Consider the following 16,411-nt stretch of genomic DNA (forward strand, 5'->3'; position numbering starts at 1 on the left):
AAATATAAACATAAACAAAAGTTTAAACAATTATGTGATATTATTCGAATTTTTATTTTATTAATTGTAAGTTAGCGTTTTTTTTTTAAACAAATTTTAGCTAAATAATAGAATTTTTAAACTAAAAAGTGTTAATTTTTTACCAAAAATGAAGAATTTTCATTTAAAAGGATTAATTTTCAATAAAAAATTTAATTTCCACAAAATATTTTAATTTGGTACCAAACAGTTGAATTATAAACCAATTTGTTAAATTTTCGAGCCGAAAATACAAATTTTCTACAACGCAGTTGATTTTTCAACCAATCACATGAATTTTCAACAAAATTTTTAAACTTTCAGTTAAAACCACTTATTTTTAACAACAAAAAAAAGGAATTTTCAACAGAAAATGTAAATCTTAATCTCAGCCAAAAAGATGAGCTTTCTAAAAAAAAAACAGTTGAATTTGTGACCAAATAGTTAAATTTTCAAAGAAATAGAAGAATTTTGAAACAAAAAAAAAGAATAATTATTAATAAAATACATACATTTTTAACCAGAAAGTTGAATTTGTAATAAAAAAGAATAATTTCCTACCTGAAAAGAATATTTTTCAACAAAAGACATACATTTTTAACCAAGTAGTAAAAATTTTAACCAAGAAGATTGATTTTCTACCAGAAAAGAAAAATTTGTAACAAATTAAATAAATTTTTAACAAAATAATTTAAGCAATTGATGTGATATTAGGACAGAATGTTATTTTATTAATTGTAAATTTATATTTTCTTCGTTTAAAATTTTTTCAAGTAAATATTTTAATTTTTAATTTAAAAATGTCCATTTTTATCCAAAAAATGGAGAATTTTCACCTAAGAGGATTAATTTTTATTTAAAAAATTAAATTTTTGCAAAATATTTTAATATTGTACCAATTAGTTGAATTTTAAACCAATTTGATAAATTTTTCAGCCGAAAATACGAATTTTCTACAAAACAGTTAAATTTTCAACTCGAGAATACGAAATTTGAACAATAAAGTTAATTTTTAACCAATCAGTTGCATTTTTAAACAAATAGTTAAATTTTTAAAGAAACAGATGAATTTTCAAGCAAAAGAGAATAATTATTAACAAAATAAATACATTTTGAACCAGAAAGTTCAATTTTCAATCAAAAATAGAATTTTCTAACCGGAAAAAAATATTTTTCAACAAAATACATAAATTGTTAACCAAATATTTAAATTTTCAACCCGAGAACACAAAATTTAAAAAATAAAGTTAATTTTCAACCAACCAGTAAAACTTTCAAAGAAACAGTTGAATTTTCAACCAAAAAAAGAATAATTCTTAACAAAATACGTAAATTTTTAACAAGAAAGTTGAACTTTCAATCAAAGATATTAATTTTCTTCCTGAAAAGAATATTTTTCAACAAAATACATAAATTCTTAACCAAATAGCTGAATTTCCAAGCAAATAAATTAATTTTCTAAACAAAAAAAAAATAATATTGAAAAATGACCTGCATTTTCAACGAAACTGTTTAAACAAATGATGTGATGTTAGTCGAATTTTTATTCTAAAAGTTGTAAGTTTCTATATATATATATTTTTTTTTTTTAATTTTTAACTGAATAAATGAATGTTTAAACTGAAGAATGTTAATTTTCAACCAAAAATTGAGAATTTTCATTTATGAGGATTGATTTACAGTAAAAGAATTAAATTTCTACAAAATAGTTTAATTTTTCACCAATTTGTTGAAGTTTCGAGCCGAAAATACGAATTTTATACGAAACAGTTGACTTTTCAACCCAAAAACGTGAAATTTCAGCATAAAAGTCAATTTTCAACCAATAAGTTAAATTTCTAAAAAAAATATTTAAATTTTCAGTTTAACTTTAAACGAAAGAGTTTCACTTAAACGAAAAAAGGTGAATTGTAAAGAGAAAACGTAAAATGAAATTTCAACCAAAAAGATAAGCTTTCTAAAAAATAGTACAATTTTTAAACAAATGGTTAATTTTCTAAAGAAATAAATGAATTTTTCAACAAAAAGAATAATTTTCTACCGAAAAATAAGAATTTTCAAAAAATTTAATAAATTTTTAACGAAAAAGTTTGAACAATTGATGTGATTTTATTTTAATAATAGTTTTATTTTTTATTTTAAAATTTTATGTAAATTTTTGAATTTTTAAACTAAAAAATGTCAATTTTTTTTTTTTACTAAAAATGGAACATTTTTATTCAAGATTAACTTTTAGTAAAAAAATTTAATTTTCACAAAATAGTTTAATTTTGTACGAAACAGTTAAATTTAAACCAATTCGTTAAACTTTTGAGTCAAAAATACGAATTTTCTAAAAAAAAACAGTTGAATTTTTTACCCAAATAGTTAAATTTTCAATGAACTAGATGAATTTTCAACCAAAAAATAATTGTTAACAAAATACATCAATTTTTAACCAGAAAGTCAAATTTTAAATCAAGAAAGATTAATTTTGTATCTGAAAAGAATAGTTTTCAACAAAATACGTAAATTTTTAACCTAATAGTTGAATTTTCAAAAAAAGAAAATTAATTTTTCTACCAAAAAAGAATTTTCAACAAATTAAATAAATTTTCAACGAAATAGTCCATTTTCAACCAATCAGTTGAATTTTTAACAAAATATTAAAATTTGCAGTTAAAGAAAATGTTACAACTGTACAAAAAAAACGAATTTTCAACTAAAATTATGAATTTTTGAACAACAAATAAATGAACTTCCATGAACTTAGTTCAACTTAAACCGATCAGTTGAACTTTCAAAGAAAAAAGATGAATTGTCAACAGAAAATTTTTAATGAAATTTCCGCCAAAAAGATGAGCTTTCTAAAAAAAAAACAGTTTTTAAACAGTTGAATTTTTAAACTAAAAAATGCAATTTTTTCACCAAAAATGGAACATTTTAATTCAAGAGCATTAATTTTCAGTGAAAAATCAAATTTTCACAAAATAGTTTAATTTTCTACTAAGCAGTTAAATTTTCAAATAATTCGTTAAACTTTTGAATCAAAAATAGAGATTTTTCTAAAAAAACATTTGAACTTTTAACCAAATAGTTAAATTTTCAAAGAAATAGATGAATTTTCAACAAAAAAAAATAATAATTGTTGACAAAATGTATAAATTCTTAACCAGAAAGTTCAATTTTTAATCAAAAATATTAATTTTTTACCTGAACAGAATATTTTTCAACAAAATATATAAATTGTTAACAAAATAGATAAATTTTCAATCAAAAAAATTCATCTTTTTCAAAAAGATTCATTTTCTACCAAAAAAGAAATTTCTACAAATTAAATTAAATAAGTTTTTAATAAAATGTTTGGAATAATTGATGTGATTTTATTTTTTTAATTTTATATTTTTTCATTTTCAAAAGTTTGAACTAAGGAGTTGAATTTTTAAACTGAAAAGTGTCTATTTTTCACAAAAAATGGAACATTTTTATTCGAGAGGATTTAATTTTCAGTAAAAAAATTAAATTTCCACAAAATAGTTTATTTTTGTAACAAGCTGTTGAGTTTTAAACGAATTCGTTAAATTTTTTAGCCGAAAATAAGAATTTCCTAACAAAATAAAAACAGTTGATTTTTTAACCAAATAGTTAAATTTGTAATATAATAAATGAATATTTTACCATAAAAGAATAATTCTTAACAAAATACATAATTTTTTAACCAGAAAGTTGAATTGAAAATTTTTTTAAATCAATTTTTACTTGAAAAGAATATTTTTGAACAAAATACACAAATTTTTAAGTATTTCAATTTTCAATTTTAAGTATTTCATTAAAAATTCATTTTAGGGGATATATTCATAATTTCTGTTTAAAATTAATCTTTTTATGTAAGAATTTACATGTTTTGTTGAAGATTTGACTTTTTTTTTCTAGAAAATCAATCTCTTTTATTGTAATTTCACCTTTTTTTGTTAGAAGTTGAATTATTTGGTTAAAAATTCAGTTTTTGTGGTAAAGATTTATAATTCTCATTTAAAATGTGTCTTTTTGGTGTGTATTTTTTTTTTGTACAAAAAATTATACTTTTGATTAGAACTATTTCGTTAAAAATTAATTTTCTTAACTGAAAATCTAACTATTCCATTTTTTATGAAAAATTTAACTTTTTTAGTTGAAAATTCAGATATTTTCTTGGAAATTCATCTTCGTGGTTAGAAATTCAAGTACATATTTGACTAGTAATTTATTTTTTGGGAAAAAGATTCATAATTTAAAGTTGAATTGTTTGATTAAAAATTCAATTTTTGGGTAAAGATTTATAATTTCCATTTAAAATGTATCTTTTTGGGTAGAAAATTTATCTTTTTTGACAAAAATTCATACATTGTAATAAGGATACGTATTTTTTGGTAAAAAATATATGTTTTTGGTTAGAAGTTCAAAAATTTGTTTAAAAATTCCTTTGTTTTGTAGAAAAAATTCATAATTTCAATTGAAATTCATCTTTTTGGTCGAAAATTCATTTTTTTTAGTTACCAAATCATCTATTGGATTAAAAATTCACCTTTTGTCTCAAAGAATTTATTGAAAATTTTTTAATTTATACGTTTCAGCTCAAAATTCAACTATTTCGTTAAAAATTCATCATTATCGATTTTGAAAATTAATTTTTTACTGAAAATTTACTATTTCAACGTTGGTTTAAAATAAAAAATTCGCCTTATTTTTAGTTGAAAATTCGAATTTCTTGGTAGAAAATTAATATTTTCAGTTAAAAATTCACATCTTTTGTTGAAAACTCGTTCCTTGTTTAGTTGAAAATTATTATTTTTGTAATGTTAATTTAAATATTCGACATTTGGTTGAAAAGTGATCTTTTATAGTTGAAAATTCAACTATTTGGTTAAAAATTGAAGTATTTTGACCAAAGTTAATTTTTTTTGCAGAAAATTAATGTTCGTTTTTAAAAATTTTTAACCAAATGTTTGAAGTTCTATAAAAAAAAATTAATTTTACACGAAAATGACGAATTTTTCACCCAAAAAATGAATTTTTAAACAAATAGTTGATTTTCCAACTATAAAGATAAATTTCCAACACAGAAGATTATTTTTCTATCAAAAAGAATAATTTTCAATAAAATAAATAAATTTTTAGTCACAGAACAAAATTAATTTTTAACCAAAATATTGAATATTTAACTAAAAAGTTAAGTTTCCAAAAAAAAGATGAATTTTCAGCTAGAAGATTAATTTTCTACAAAAAAAAGTCAAACAAAAATTGACAAAACACAATAATTTTCAATAAAATAGTATAATTTTCAACGAAGAAAGAGAACTTTTTATTCAAAAATCGAATAGGCATAAGAGATTAATTTCCTACAAAAAAATGACGAATTTTCAACAACAAAGATGAACTTTCTACCGTGAATATTAATTTTCTACAAAATACATTAATTTTCAACCAAATAGTTGAATTTTTAGCTAAAAATTGAATATGTTAATTTTTAGTTATGGAAATTATTGTCAAGCAACAAACCAAGAATTTTCAACATATTAGTTAAGTTTTTAACAAATAAAAAAAATTTATGCAAAAATCAATTTTCCACGATATAGTTGGATTTTCAACAAAAAAAACACACATTTTTAATCAATAGTACTTATGTTTCACCAAAACAGACGAATTTTGCACTAAAAATGTATATAGATTTTCAACAAAATAGTAGAATTTTCAATATGAAAATTTTAAATCGAACATGAAATAGTTAATCATTCAGTTAAAAGAACGTTTTTAAACAAACAAGAAGAATTTTTAACAAAAATGGCGCATCTTTCACCCAAGAAAATTCATTTTCAATTACGAACATTAATTTTATATGAAAAAAATTAATTTTGGACAAAATACTTCAATTTTTAAGCAGATAGTTGAATTTTCAACTATAAAAGATCACTTTTAAACCAAATTTCGAATAATTAAATTAACATTAAAAAAAAATAATTTTCAACTAAACAAAGAACGAGTTTTCAACAAAAGATGTAAATTTTTAGCTGAAAAAGATATGTTTTCAACAAAAAATGGAGTAGTTATATTTTCAGTTAAGAAACTTAATTTTCAAAGAAAAAACTTTTATTTTCTACTAAAATGATGAATCTTCAACGAAAAAGATTAATTTTCTACCAAGAAAGTCGAATTTTCAACTAAAAATAAGGTAAATTTTAGATTTTAAACTAATGGTGAAATAGTAAATTTTAGTAAAAAAAATAATTTTCAAAATCGATAATGATGAATTTTTAACGAAATAGTTCAATTTTGAACTAAAAAATATGAATGAAAAAAATGGTCAACAAATTCTTTAAGACAAAAGGTGAATTTTTAATCCAATTGATGATTCTTTAACTTAAAAAATGAATTTTCGACCAAAAAGATGAATTTCAATTAAAATTAGGAATTTTTTCTACAAAAAAAGGAATTTTTAACCAAATTGTTGAACTTCTAACCAAAAAGATACATTTTCTTATCAAGAAAGATAAATTTTCTACCCAAAAAGATACGTTTTAAATGAAAATTATAAATCTTTATCCCAAAAACGGAATTTTTAACCAAATAATTCAACTTCCAACAGAACAGGTGAAACTACAAGAAAAGAGAATAATTTTCTAGAAAAAAAAGTCGAATCTTGAACAAAAAATGTAAATTTTTAACTAAAAAGATTAAATTTAAGCGAAAATTATGAATATATCCCCTAAAAAATGAATTTTTAATGAAATACTTAAAAATGTATGTATTTTGTTCAAAAATATTCTTTTCAAGTATAAAATTACTTTTAAAAAAATTAAAAATTCAACTTTCTGGCTAAAATGATGTATTTAGTTAAAAATTATTCTTTTATGGAAAAATATTCATTTATTTCATTATAAATTTAAATGTTCGGTTAAAAAATCAACTTTTTTATTTATTAAGAAATTCGTATTTTCGGCTAAAAAATTTAACTACTTGGTTTCAAATGCCACTTTTTGATACAAAATTAAACTATTTTGTGAAAATTTATTTTTTTACTGAAAATTAATCCTCTTGAATAAAAATGTTCCATTTTTTGTGAAAAATAGACACTTTTCAGTTTAAAAATTAAACTCGTTAGTTCAAACTTTTGAAAAAGAAAAAATATAAAATCAATTGTTACAAATATTTTATTTTAAAACTATTTAATTTAATTTGTAGAAATTTCTTTTTTGCTAGAAAATGAATCTTTTTGAAAAAATTAATTTTTTTAAATGAAAATTCATCTATTTGGTTAACAATTTGTATATTTTATTGAAAAATATTCTTTTCCGGTAGAAAATTATTCTTTGTGATTAAAAATTGAACTTTCTGGTTAAAAATTTATACATTTTGTTAACACTTATTATTTTTTGGTTGAAAATTCATCTATTTCTTTGAAAATTTAACTATTTGGTTAAAAGTTCAACTGCTTTTTTTTTTAGAAAATTCATATTTTTGATTCAAAAGTTTAACGAATTGGTTAAAAATTTAACTTTTTGATAGAAAGTTAAACTATTTGGTGAAGAAATTTTTTTTTACTGAAAATCAATCCTTTTTAAAAAAATGTCCGATTTTTGGTGAAAAATATACATTTTTTAGTTTAAAAATTCGTCTATTTGGTTAAAACTCTTTAAAACGAAAAAAATATAGATGAACAATTATTAAAATAAAATCACATCAATTGTTCAAACAATTTCGTTGAAAATTTATTTAATTTGTTGAAAAATGTTCTTTTTGTATAGAAAATTAATCTTTTTGATGGAAAATCTAACTTTCTGGTTAAAATTTGATGTATTTTGTTAAGAATTATTATTTTTTGGTTGAAAATGCATCTATTTCTTTGAAAATTTAACTATTTTAAGATTGATTTTCTACCCAAAAAAAGACGATTTTCTAACAAAATACCTGAATTTCCAACTGAAAAAGATAAATTTTTAACGATAAATGGAAAATTTAGATTTTCAGTTAAGAAAATTAATTTTCAACGAAATAGTTCAATTTAAAAATATAAATTAAAAATAATTTTTAGTAAAATGATAAATCTTCAAGAACAAAGATTAATTTTTAACCCAATAGATGTATTTGAATGAAAATCATGAATTTTCTCTACAAAAAAAAAGCATTTTTAACCAACTTGTTCAACTTCTAACAAAAAAGGTAAATATTTTTACAAAAAAAAAATACACACCAAAAAGACACACTGTAAATGAAAACCATAAATTTAGTAATTAAAAATAAGTTTAAAAAACGAATTTTTGATCAAACCAAGAATTAGTTTTTCAGAAAACTATTGTGACCAAGAAGATAAATTTTCTACCAAAACACACTAATTTTAACAAAGTGCATCAATGTTCATTGTTCACTTAAAAAAGATAAATTTCGAACTAAAAATGAAACAGGTGAATTTTCAATTGAAAAAAAAAATTGATTTTTAATTTAAGAAACGAATTTTTAACAAAATAGATAAATGTTCAACCAACAAGATTAATTTTTCCCTAAAAAGACGAATTTTCATAAAAATAAGTGACTTTAGAACTAAAAAAAGAAATTTTAAAATGGATTTTTTTCCTATCTATTTCCATTTTTTTATATGTCAAAAAACTCGTTCTTTGTTTGATTAAAATGTAAATTTAATTATTCGACATTTTGTTGAAAAGTGATATCTTATAGTTTAAAAATAAATTATATGGTTAAAAATTCATGTATTTTTCCCGAGGTTAATTTTTTTGCTAAAAGATTAGGGTTGGTAGTTGAAAACTCATTTTCTTGGGTGAAAGATACATCATTTTTCTTAAAAATGTATTTCTTTCGTTGGAAATTGATTTATTTTCTTGAAAATTTTTTTTTGGTTGGAAAACATTTTTTAAACTGAATTTTTAATTATTTCATGTTTGATTTGAAATTTTCCTTTTGTAAAATTGAACTATTTTGTTGAAAATTCATATACATTTTTTAGTAGAAAATGCGTCTTTTTTGGTAAAACAATAATATTCTTGATTAGAAATTTATTTCTTTGATTGAAAATTCAACTATTTCCTTGAAAATTCATTTTTTTATAACAATTACTTTTTGTTTCTTTTTTCAAAACTGAACGATTTTGATCGAAATTTTTTGATGGTTGAAAATAATTTCCATAACTAAAAAATAACATGTTCCATTTTTTGTTGAAATTGAATTTTTTTTAGTTTAAAATTCAACTATTTGGTTAAAAATTCATATATTTTGTAGAAAATTAATGTTTATGGTTTAAATCTAATCTTTTTGATTGAAAATTAGAATTTTTTTTGTAGAAATTTAATCTTCTTAATTTATTCGGTTTTTTGTTTAATATTTATCTTTTTTAGATAAAAAGTTAACCATTTGAATGAAAATTAATGTATTTTGTCAACAAAAAATTTTTTTTGTAGAAAATTAATGTACGTTTTTAAAAATTCATCTTTTTAGTTGAAAATTAGTGTTTTTTTAATAGAAAATATATTTTTGTGACTGAACATTTATTTGTTTTGTTGAAAATTAGTCTTTTAGATAGAAAAATAATCTTCTTGTTTGGAAATTCATCTTTGTGGTTAGAAATTCAACTATTTGTTTAAAAATACAGTTTTTGTGGTAAATATTTATTATTTCCATTAAAAATCTATTTATTATTTTTTGTAGAAAATTTATCTTTCTGGTTGAAAATTCATACATTTTGTTAGAGACTTATTTTTTTTTGGTAAAAGTTTATCTTTTTTATTAGAAGGTTAACCAATTTGTCACAAATAATATTTTCTTTTGTAGACAAAGTTTATAATTTTAGTTCAAATTCATCTTTTTAGTTGATAAATCATCTATTGGGGTAAGAATGCATCTTTTTTCGTGAAGATTCAGCGGAAATGTTTGTTTTAATTTATATTTTTATGTTTAAAATTAAACTATTTCTTTGAAAATTCGTCATTATCATATGAAAATTAATTTTGGTTACTAAAGAAATATTCTATTTTACCTTCGGTTTAAAATATAAAATTTGTCTTATTTTCAGTTGAAAATTCGAATTTTTTGGTTGAAAATTAATATTTTTGGTTGAAGATTCATCATTTTAGTAGAAAATTATTTTTTTTTTACTGAAAATTAATTCTCTTCAATGCAAATATAAATATTATATTTTTGGTTGAAAATTGATCTTTTTTTAGTTAAAAATACATATATTTTGTTGAAAAATCGTTTGTTTTTTGCTAAAAAAAAAAAAATTTCTTCGTTGAAAACTCACTCATTTGGGCAAAAGTAATTTTTTATTGAATATTCACCATTTTAATTGAAAGTTCCCTTTTTTTTTGCTTGAAAACTTATCTAATGTCTTTAATAATTTTGGTTAAAAATATTCAAAGTTATCTTTTTTCATTGAAAATTCAGGTTTTTTTTTTTGAAAATTCGTCTTTTTCGGTATAAAAAAAAATTTCCGCACATTTTTTCTAATTTTTGAACACCACCACACACGATTTATCGATGTATTGTCATCTAAAACCGAGTTCACTTTCCTGTCCCCTCTTTTAGGAATGGTTAAACTGCGATACGCCACCTGGTGACAAAAATCCGAACTAGGAAGAATAGGTATAATTTTAAAGATGATTTTAAAGATTTCTTTAAAAAGATTTTAAAGTGTTTTAACGATTTTTATTTTGATTTTCAAAAGATTATAAACTTAAATTTAAATGCTTTTTAAGAACTTTGAAAGGATAATTTGCAGGGATTATTCAAAAAGATTTAGAAAGATTTTTGAATAAGAATTGGAAGGATTTTCAGGATTTTCTAACCATTTAAAGTATAAATCATTTAATTCTTAATTAAAAAAGTGTTTAGTTTATAAAAAAATGTAATCGTTAAATTTTTAACGTTTGTGGCTTAAAATTGCTTTAAATGATACAATTTTGTAAATTTTTTAATTAATTGATTGATTCTTCAATTTAGACTTTAGAGCATTAAAAATGTTAACGTGGATTTATATTTTTAGAACTAAATCTGAATCTTTGAACTCTACAATTTATAAAAGTTGAAAACTTTATTTTGCAGTTTAAAAAGTAAATTTTCTACGAAATAGTTAAGTTTTCAAGAAAATAATATAATAGCTTAATTTCTAACCAAACACAGATGGATTTTTATCAAAAAAAATTTAATATCTACTAAAGTAGGTAAACTTTAAAATAAAAAAGACAAACTTTCAAAAAAAAGAGTTGAATTTTCAACCGAAAAGTTAACGAAAAAATGCAATTTTCTATTAATTAAAATAATTTCCGAACGAAATTTAAATAGTGTAATTAAAATAACTATAAATTAATTTATAAATTGATAAAAATTTCTTTCAGTGGTTTACACCCGATGGATTTAAAAGCTTATTGGCTTTGATTGGCGTGAATGGACAAGGAATTGGAACGAGCGCATTTAGTCGTTGGGTAAACAATGTATCTGCCCTCGACTTATCCAACGATCAAAGAATCCAAGTTGACGAGCTCATTGACAGAATTTATAAAGACATGGACGATGGTATTTTACTTTTTCACTTCTCTCTTTTTTTTTGTATTGTTCAGTCATCACAGAGTGTCAAAATTTCGACTGGCACACCAAATACAGTTTTTTATCACAGTTTCCTAATCGACGAATCTTGAAGCAAATGAACAAATTTTCAAAGACAATCTTAAATTTTAAATTTGAAAAGATGAAGATTTTACAAGCCAGTTTAATTTCGAAGCAAGGAAGATGGATTTTCAACTAAAAAATATGAATTTGATACCAAATAAGGATTTTTATACAAAAAAGTGTTCAACAAATCGGTTGAAATTTTGATAAAAAAGATGAATTTTTAAGAAAATAGTTGAATTTAGATGAATTTTAAAATAAAAATAATCAGCTTTAAATAAAAAATTATCAATTTTAAACCAAAGAAGATGACTTTTTAGCAAAACCGTTGAACTTTCAACCAAATATTAGAATTTTTAACCAATAGATAAATTTTTAACCAAAACTTGTTTTTTTTTCCATCGAAAAACATCAATTTTCAACCAAATAGTAGATTCTTAGAACCAAGAGATTAATTTTAAACAAAAAAGGTGACTTTTTAAAAAACTAGTTGAATTTTCAATAAAATAATTAAACTTTCAACCAGTTTGTAAAATTTCGAACTAAACATCCAAAATATGATAGTAGACTTTCCAATAAAAATTATTAACTCTCAATAATAAAAGGTGAATTTTCTACAAGTAAAAAAAAAAGATTTTTCTACCAAAGGATAAATATTCAACAAAAAAATATGAATTTTCTACAAAAGTATCAATTTTCGACCAAAAACGATTACTTTTTGACAAAAGACTTTTAATTTTCACCAAAAGAGTTGAATCTTTAACTAAATAGTAGGATTGGTAACCAAATAGTAGAATTTTGAACCAAAAAAAAAAAAATGATTCATTAAAAATTCTACTCCTTGGTTGAAAGTTAAACGAATTTTTTCAGATTTCATTTTTTTTCAGTAAAGATTAATAATTTAAGTTGAAAGTTCATTTTTTTTATTAAAAAATTTAATAACAAATTCTTTTTGCCGTAAAATAGTTTTTTTTAACTTCAAATTAAAATATTTTGTTAAAAAGTTTCATGTTCTCGTTTTTAAAATTAAATTGTTTGGCAGAGAATAAGGCCTTTTGGTTTGAAAATTCTACAAATTGCTATAAAATTAAACTTGTTTTAGTTTTGTTTTTATTTCAAATTGATTCTAAATGAAAATTTGACTCCATTTTTGGTTAAAAAATTATTTGTTTTGTTGAAAATTCGTCTTTTTTTTGGTAGAAAATCAATTTTTTTGTACGTCAAAATTAAATCATGTAGAAAATATATTTTTTTCGGTCTTATCTAACTGTTTTTAATTTTTAATTAAAATTTTGTTGTGGAAATATCAACTATAACATTTGTTGATACACATTAATTTTTTTTTTTTTTTGGAAAATTCAACAATTTGGTTAAAATTTTGTTTCATTCTTGACTGAAAATTAAAAATTTTGTTATAAAGTTCAACTATTTGGTACAAAATTCAACTTTTTTGTAGAAAATTCATTTTTGTTTTGTTTTTTTGTTTTTTGAAAATTAAGTTTTCTCAATAGAAATTCATCCACTTAATTTTTTGCTTAAAAATTGAACTTTTATAACTTAAAAATGCAGACTTCATATTTTGTTCTTGAAAATTCAACAATTTGGTTAAAAAATTATGTGTTTTGTTGAAAATTCGTCTTTTTTGGTAGAAATTACATTTTTTTGGTCAAAATCAGGTCATATAGAAAATATATACTTTTTGGTCATATCTAACTGTTTTTAGTTTTTAATTTTAATTTTTGTTGTGGAAATATCAACTGTGACATTTTTTGATACACATTAATCTTTTTTTTTTTTTTTTGAAAATTCAACAATTTGGTGAACCTTTTTTTTATGATTGGCTAAAAATTATAAAATTTGTTATAAAATTTTGTTTTGTTTTTTAATTAAAATTTAATTTTTCTCAATAGAAATTCATCTACTTAATTTTTTGGTTAAAACTTCAAAAATTTGGTTAAAAAATTATGTGATTTGTTGAAAAATTGGTCTTTGTTGGTAGAAAATAAATTTTTTTTGTCAAAATTAAGTCATATAGAAAATATATACTTTTTGGTCAAATGTAACTGTTTTTAGTTTTTATTTTGTTTTGGAAATATCAACTATAACATTTTTTGATACACATTAATCTTTTTTGTCGAAAATTCCTCAATTTGGTAAACATTTTTCTTTTTTCAATTCTTGACTGGACAATTTTTCATAGTAGAAAATTCATTTTTTGGTAAAAATTTCATCTCTTTTTGGTTAAAAATACAACTTTTTAGTTGAAGATTTATCTGTTTTGGTTATGGATAAAACTATTTTGTTGAAAATTAAAAAATTTGGTATAAAATTGAACTATTTGGTACAAAATGCAACTTTTTTGTAGAAAATTAATTTTTATTGTTGTTGTTTTAATTGAAAATTAATTTTTCTCAATTGGAATTCATCCACTTAATTTTTTTGGTTAAAAAATTATGTGTTTTGTTGGACAATTGGTCTTTTTCTAATAGAAAATGAATTTTTTGTTGTCAAAATCAAGTCATGTAGAAAATATACACTTTTTGGTAAAATCTAACTGTTTTTAATTTTTAATTTAAATTTTGTTCTGTAAATGTCAATTATAACATTTTTTGATATGCACTAGTTTTTTTTTGTTGAAAATTCAACAGTCGGGTTAAAAAATTATGTATTTTGTTTAAAAATCATATTTTTTTGGACAAAATCAGGTCATGTAGAAAATATTTTTTTTTCGTCAAATCTAACTGTTTTTAATTTAAATTTTGTTTTAGAAATATCAACTATGACATTTTTCGATACACATTAATCTGTTTTGTCGAAAATTCCTCAATTTGGTTAACATTTTTTTTCAATTCTTGACTGGAACATTTTTCTTGATAGAAAATTCGTTTTTTGGTAGAAATTTAATCTCTTTTTGGTTAAAAATACAACTTCTTAGTTGTTCTTTTTTATTGTTCTTCTTTATTGTTGTTGTTTTAATTGAAAATTAATTTTTCTCAATAAAAATTCATCTACTTCATTTTTTGATTAAAAAGTGAACTTTTATGGTTTAAAAATGCAGACTTTTCATTTTTTTTGCTTGAAAATTCAACAATTTGTTATAAAATTCAACTATTTGGTGCAAAATTCAAATTTCTTGTAGAAAATTCATTTTTTGTTTTGTTTAAATTGAAAATTACTTTTTCTCTATAGAAATTCTGCCACTTAATTTTTTAGTTTAAAAATTCAACATTTTGGTTAAAAAATTATGTGTTTTGTTGGGAAATTCGTCTTTTCCTGATAGAACATGAATTTTTTGTTTTTGTCAAAATCAAGTCATGTATAAAATATATACTTTTTGGTCAAATCTAACTGTTTTTAATTTTTAATTTAAATTTTGTTCTGGAAATATCAATTATAACATTTTTTAATACGCACTAGTATTTTTTGTTAAAAATTCATCAGTTTGGTTAAAAAATTATCTGTTTTGTTTAAAAATCCTATTTTTTTTTTGTAGAAAATCCATTTTTTTTTTGTCAAAATCAGGTCATATTGAAAATATATACTTTTTGGTAAAATCTAACTGTTTTTAATTTAAATTTTGTTTTGGAAATATCAACTATGACATTTTTCATTACACATTAATCTTTTTTGTCGAAAATTCCTCAATTTGGTTAACATTTTTTTTCAATTCTTGACTGGAAAATTTTTCTTGATAGAAAATTCGTTTTTTGGTAGAAATTTCATCTCTTTTTGGTTAAAAATACAACTTCTTAGTTGTTCTTTTTTATTGTTCTTCTTTATTGTTGTTGTTTTAATTGAAAACTAATTTTTCTCAATAAAAATTCATCTACTTCATTTTTTGATTAAAAAGTGAACTTTTATGGTTTAAAAATGCAGACTTTTCATTTTTTTTGCTTGAAAATTCAACAATTTGTTATAAAATTCAACTATTTGGTGCAAAATTCAAATTTCTTGTAGAAAATTCATTTTTTGTTTTGTTTAAATTGAAAATTAATTTTTCTCAATAGAAATTCATCCACATAATTTTTTGTTTAAAAATTGAACTTTTATGGTTTAAAAATGCAGACTATTAATCTTTTTTGCTTGAAAAGTCAACAATTTGGTAACGGATTTAACTATGTGGTAAAAAATTGAATGGTTTTGTAAAAAAATAGTTTTTTTTTTTTTGTTTTGAAAATAAGTTTTCAGTGGATATGCAAATACTCAATTTTCTTCCAGTTGACCACAAATTACAAATTGTTTTTTTTGTCTCATTTAACATTTTTTTATCACCCATTTGCCATTTATTTTAGAAAAAAATGTCACCTATTCACCTTTTTTTTCACGACAATAGGTACTGTGATGACTGATTTTCGACTCGACTTTTCGTATTGAGTCTTAAAATAAATAACATTGTTTCCTTCCAGCTGTTGGCTTGTCATTTCTCAATAACGAGGGCACTGGTCTCTACAGTTTACAGTCGACAATAAACCACAGCTGTGATCCAAATGCCGTTGTCGAGTTGCCTCATTCAAACAGCACTTTGGTGGTGAAAGCCACTCGAGAGATTCAGCCGGAAGAGGAGATTTGCATTGCCTATCTGGACGAGTGTCTTTTAGAAAGAAGCAGACACTCACGACAAAAGGTTTTAAGTTCACTATATTTGTTTATTTGCCAGTGTAACAAATGTCTCTCGCAATCTGATGATCCTGATCTCACATCAGATTCAGAAGAATATTCTGACGAGGATATGTCTGATTAAATCACAAAATTATGTCAATTTTCA

General features: G+C 21.3%; 1 protein-coding gene across 1 annotated transcript in view; it reads left to right on the forward strand.

The window, feature by feature from the left end:
• LOC117171510 (SET and MYND domain-containing protein 5) overlaps positions 1 to 16,397 on the forward strand; it is a 36,553-nt gene extending 20,156 nt beyond the window's left edge. Inside the window, exons 4-5 of the mRNA XM_033358881.1 lie at positions 11,376 to 11,553; positions 16,053 to 16,397. Of these exons, the coding sequence (XP_033214772.1) occupies positions 11,376 to 11,553; positions 16,053 to 16,387 (513 nt within the window). The 3' untranslated portion in view covers positions 16,388 to 16,397. The remainder of the gene's footprint in view (positions 1 to 11,375; positions 11,554 to 16,052) is intronic.
• Positions 16,398 to 16,411: the final 14 nt, after the last annotated feature.

The sequence above is a fragment of the Belonocnema kinseyi genome, chromosome 4 (genome assembly GCF_010883055.1).
Source record: "Belonocnema kinseyi isolate 2016_QV_RU_SX_M_011 chromosome 4, B_treatae_v1, whole genome shotgun sequence".
NCBI lineage: Eukaryota > Metazoa > Arthropoda > Insecta > Hymenoptera > Cynipidae > Belonocnema > Belonocnema kinseyi.